Raw genomic sequence first — 5,569 nt, forward strand, 5'->3', positions numbered from 1 at the left:
GAAAGGATCCACCGAGAGCTGGATCATAGGACAGATGAAATGATCAAGTAAAACTGGGACAGGGGTTTGGGTCCAGAAGCAGGGCTGGCTGCCTCCACAGAGCAGGGTGGGGGACTACAGGGGTGGTGGCTGGGGAGGGATTTGCCAAACCAGGGATCTCACCGATCTCTTGATTTCCAGTGGGTGGGCTTCATCTGGGGGGCTTCATGTGAAGAAGCAAATGAGTCAAAGAAGGCTGTGGACGGGGTCCCGGGCCCTCTGGGCGGCAGAGCACAGTCTGGGCTCAGTGGGTGCCTGAAACACCCATCCCTTTGACGGTCCCAACTTGCTCTGCCTGCCCCTCCCCGCTGACCACCCCAACAGGGGCCAAGAACCGAGGGTGTGCTGAGCCGACCACTCACAAATCTGCCTCCAACCTGAGCCTTGATACTGGTGTGCATGGAGGATAGAGTAGATCAGGCCCATGGCCAGGTAGAGGAGAGGAGAAGTGGAAAAACCAGACTCATTCAGGTTTTCTGGAGGACCAGGCCTCCCACTACGAGGGCAGCTAGAGAGGGGTTGGAAGGGGGCTGGGGCCATCCTCTGGGACCCATACAGAAAGAACGGTGCTGTGGGAGTAGCATGTGCAATGCAAGGCCAGGCCTCTGACTCTGCTCCACATATGACTCTCCCCAGCACCCTGTCTCCCTTCTTGGGTACCTGGCCTGACCAGAATTTGCAGGCTATCTATCAGTCCCTGGGCCGTGACCGTGTCGAGATCAAGGTGGCCTATGTGCATGGGGCCATGGTTCTGAAGTGGCATGCCTGGGACCTGACAAACCATGTCCCCCTTCTCCTGATGCAGCGGGAACTTCTGGCGCTCACTGAGGCAGAGGTGGAGGGTAAGGGGGATGGCAAGCTGGGAAGGCTAACTGGGATGGGGTTCATGGGCTGGGTATTCCTTTCAAGGCCATGGGGTCTGTCCTGGTTTTGCAAAGGCATCCGGAAAGTCAGTGATGTGGATGAACCTTTCTCTGTCTCCTGCCCCAGTGCCAGCTCCAGGGCTCCTTCCAGCGGCAGAGCCAGGAACAGGGCCTCCTATAGAGCTAGAGGCGACCCCGGCTCTGTGTCAACTGTCACCTGCGGTGTCAGAGCCAGCCTCCCCTCTGTCAGCTGTTCCAGAACTGCAACCCGTGCTCCCATCTTCTGCATGTGTGCCGGGTGCTGAGCAGCAGTCAGCTGGACCACCCTTTTTGCTGGAAAGTTTCACTCAAGCAACAGCCACAGAGCCCACCGCGGCCCCAGAGGCTTCCTGCCACCGCTGGGTCACCCCAAAGAACCAGCTGGGTGAGGAGAAGCCTGACCTCCTGGACTTCCCTCCCAGGCTGGTGGCAGAGCAGCTCACGTATATGGATGCGGTGAGCAGCTGGGCTCTCAGGGTGGGCCAGGGGCACGCCTTCCTTCTGCTCTCACCTGCCCCACACCTGCCTTTCCCTGATGTGGACTCCTATGGTCTGGGACCAAATCTCAGCTCCACCACTTCCCAACCCTGTCAACCCATCAAGGCGCTTAGCCCCAAGCTTTCACTGTCCAGCTGCGGACTGTAGCGAGAGACCCTGATAAGCACTGATACGGAGGTACTAGGGAGAAGAAATGAGCCAGAATGGAGAGACCAATGGGCAGGCCCTGGTCCCGTGGGTGGAGGAGGGCAGCTCCCTGTGTTCAGTCAAGTCCATGGGTCACCCACTCATGTGACTTGGAGGATGAGTACCCTCAGCATTGATTAGGCATCTGATGTGTCCATGAGGACAGGGCAGACGGAAAAACGTGTGGTTGCAGCTCCCGTGTGAGAATGTGCATCTGAAAGGGGGGAAGGACCAGGGGGATGACCAGTTGGAGGGGAGGGGAAGAAGCCCCCTTGGGTTGGACCACCTTGCAGTGCCACCTGGAGCTGGGAGTTCCTGAGCATGATCAGGGTGCCAATGCCCTCCTTCCTTCCCTTGCTCTGTTTGCTCCTGGGTCATTGTGTACTGGGTTCCCTCAGGGAAAAACAATGGAATGAAATCCACAGTCTCGAACCAGGCTCAGGCCAGATTCTCAGCTCCCTGAGGTCCAGCTCTGACCTGTGACCCCTACGTAGGACATGAGTCTTGCATGGGAAATGGCTGGGTGAACCAAGGTCCGCCTGTTCTCTAGGAGCTGTTCAAGAAGCTGCTGCCCCATCAGTGCCTGGGCTCCGTCTGGTCCAAGCGCAACAAGCCTGGCAATGAGCACCTGGCACCCACAGTCCGGGCCACTGTCGCCCAGTTCAATGGTGTGGCCAAGTGTGTCATCACCACCTGCCTTGGCAATCCGAGCATGACAGCCCGGGACAGGGCCATGGTGGTGGAGCACTGGATCAAGGTGGCCAAGGTATGCAACGGGAAGCCCAGCCGAGGTGCTCTCCTGAGTCTCGGGCACTGCTCTTCCCTTGATCAGGTCTCAGGGTGGAAGGCCCTGGTCTTTGCCCTAGGGACTGTGCAGTCCCTAGGCTCTTCCGTCCAGGGGCATGCTGACCTTGCCTTGCATGGCCCCATGCTGGGATGCTCCGTTTCTGCCTGGCTCCTTCCTTGGAGTGAGGTAAAATCTTCCTCCTCCTCTGGGCCTCACGTGTGCCCTTCGGCAGGTCCCTGGACAGCGGCTTCCTCCAGCAGGAGCACTTTCCCCTGAGGGGGACTGAAGCTTGAGAGCCAATAAGGTGCCGGCTCCCCAAGTGACATCCCATTCTCTTCCCTCCCCAGGCCTGTCAAACCCTGAGGAACTACTCGTCCTTACATGCCATCCTCTCGGCTCTACAGAGTGTCTCCATTCACCGCCTCGAGAACACGTGGGGGAAGGTTTCCAGGTGAGTAGGCCTCTGTCCATGGAGGGACCAGGATGGACGAGGGAGCTCCCAGAGGCTTGTCCTCTTCCCCCTCAGGCAGCTTGGACCTTCTGGGAGGCAGCAAACCCCGACCACAGGACCTGGGCTGGTGGGTAGGTCTCTCAGCCTTCCTGGTGAGGAGGCCACCATGCCTCCCGCTTTAGAAATCAGTTTTGCCAAATGTCCCACACGGGGCTGAACTGCATTAAATCTCTTCACGTGTTTCCTTGACAGCCACTAAGCTCTCTGCCCATTTGAACCCCAAATTGACCCAAACAGCGTTTCTCAATGAATATGGGAAGGGAGGCCCAGGACGAGCCACATGAGAGCTCCCTCCCATGTCCTACAAAGACCTTAGTGCTCAGAGGATCCCAGAAGAAACCCTCAACCAGGCAGGTTGACACTCTGGGGTTCTCAAAGAAAAGGCACTCGCACTCAACCCTGCCACATTATTTGTCGATTGATCGTGCCTCCCTTGCCTCTCTTCAGGAAGCCATTGAGGATCTTTCAAAAGCTGTGCAGCAAGGACAGCGCACAGGGCAGGAACCTGCTCATCAAGGTAGCCTGGAAGGTGCAGGTCTGGAAAGAGACGAGGGGTGGGAGGGAATAGGATCCTGAGTGGATGAAGTCGGGAATGGTCTGAAGCATTCCTTGGGGAGGGGAAGCCTTTGGCATGAATGTGGCGACAGCCTAGGTGCGGATGCCGTTGGCGGCGAGGGGGCAAGCAGGTGGTGTCCAAGCAGACTCCCTAGCCTACACACCCTCTCTCTCTGTGTTGACAGCTGGTCCAGGTGGGGGCCTCTACAAACCTGGAGAGCCCAGAGGACAGACCTGTGCTCAGTGATGGGGTTGGGCTGGGTTGAGGGCCACAACAATGATGAGAGTAATAGGACCCTGAGTCCTCAGGAGACCATGGGAGATAGGTGGAGTTGTCATGTTTCCCGATGAGAAAACAGGCTTGGGGAGGCCAGGCTGCAAGCTCAAGGTCACACATGGAGTGAATGTTGGAATGAGATTGTTCTGGAATCACTCACGGCCTGCTTCTGGATAATGGGGCCTCAGGATCAGTATGAGTTAGGTCAGATGTCTAGGTTCTGACGTCCAAGATGGTGGGGGCAAGTGGCCTGAGGGTATGATGGTCTCAAGGAACTTGTCCTTGGCCCTGCAGGAGCGACCATCCAATAGATTTGCCACCCTGGTGATGGCCCTCCGGGGAGCCCAGAAGAGGATGCAGAAGAAGGTGAGTGTGCCTGAGGCCCAGGGCCTCCAAAGTCAGAGGAGGAGGAGGGCTCCTCCCTGAGGGCTGGAAGCCTCCCAAAAAGGAAAGATCAGGAAGGGGGGGTCCTTCCCACTCCAGCTGCGGCTCCTGGGGCCACAGCTTCTACAATTCTTATTTCAAAAGGACCAGGAGGAGGGCCCAGAGTGGTCCATAGAGAATGGGTTTTGCGGGTGGGGAGGGACCGACCTAGTGCTCCATTCCCTGGCATTTTTGAAAAGCAGGCCCTGAAGGTGATGAGGAGGAGTCTGATGTTCTGGGAGGGGGAGGGGAAAGGGAACCCGTGGGGGGGAGGCTGCTAAGGGTCCTAGGCTGCTCCACGTGAGCCCCTGCGGTGGGCTAGGAGGCTGGAGCATTTTCAGTGGAGGGTCCCTGTGGACACCAGCGAGCAGGGACTCATCCCAACCCTCCCCCTCATGACACAGGGTGTCGTGCCTTTCCTTGGCACTTTTCTCACCGAGCTGGTGATGTTAGATACCGCCATGGAGGACTATCTGGAGGTGGGTGAGCCTGAGGATTGTGGGGGAGGGACCAGAATCCGGAGGTTTGGGAGCAGAACGCCCCTGTACTGAGCCCTGAGCTCTCAGGACTCGGCAAACCTCTCCTCATGACAGCCTCACGGCTACCCTGTGAGCCTGGGGGCTGTTGCCCATCTCAGGGATGAGCGAGGTGAGGCTGCAGTTAGGCCACGGCTCCCGGTGCCGAAGACTGGTGAAGCAGCAGAGCTTCCTGAAGGCAAAGCTGCATGAGGTCTGTCTGAGTGGACCTCAGCCTCCCCCGGTGAGTTTGCCCGTGGGGGGAGAATGAAGTCAGGACCCTCCACGTCAGCAAGCACCTCCGTAGCCGTAGCAGCCCCTTCCTGCCTGAGGCTTCGGCCTCCCCTACTGTCTTCCGAGAGGGTGGTGCTGCAGGGTCCCGACCTGTAGCCAGTCCATCTGCCCCATGTCCTCCTTTCTCTGGACCCCAGAGCCTGGCCTAGATCCCAGGCCCACTATCTGTGTATGCACGGCCCCCTCACGGGTCCTGGCCATGGTGCAGCATGAGAAGGGATGGGAATCAAGTGCTCCTAAGAACCAGGGGCCTCATTCTGATGGACTTTGTCTGCTTTCCAGGGGAATGAGATCAACCACCAGAAAAGAAATAAGGTGAGCATATGTGGCGCTTCCCGCAGGGAAGGGTAGGGAGTGGGCCTCAGAGATGTCCCTGGGAAGAACATTGCTTGGCTCCATCCCCTCCACCTCACATTTCCTGGGATCCCTTGAGAAGAAAGCAGTGCAAGTCCCATCCCGTTAGGAGATGGGGACAGAGCATGGCATCCAGGAGGACTTCCCGGAGGAGGGGCTACTGATACTCACCTCTGAGAACAGGTGGAGACCGGATGAATCTGCAGGGAGGAGGATGGCAATGTGTGC

The 5,569-nt window shown here is 58.1% G+C and overlaps 1 protein-coding gene across 1 annotated transcript; it reads left to right on the plus strand.

Annotated features, from left to right (window-relative positions):
* The first annotated feature begins 102 nt into the window (after positions 1-102).
* Positions 103-5,161, plus strand: LOC130543881 (ral guanine nucleotide dissociation stimulator-like). Its single transcript, XM_057312941.1, has 6 exons — positions 103-881; positions 1,030-1,397; positions 2,176-2,391; positions 2,760-2,863; positions 3,371-3,440; positions 4,050-5,161. Exons 1-6 carry the CDS (start codon positions 629-631, stop codon positions 4,179-4,181), a joined length of 1,143 nt encoding a protein of 380 aa, XP_057168924.1. The 5' UTR covers positions 103-628; the 3' UTR covers positions 4,182-5,161.
* Positions 5,162-5,569: the final 408 nt, after the last annotated feature.

The sequence above is a fragment of the Ursus arctos genome, unplaced genomic scaffold (assembly GCF_023065955.2).
Source record: "Ursus arctos isolate Adak ecotype North America unplaced genomic scaffold, UrsArc2.0 scaffold_16, whole genome shotgun sequence".
Classification (NCBI taxonomy): Eukaryota; Metazoa; Chordata; class Mammalia; order Carnivora; family Ursidae; genus Ursus; species Ursus arctos.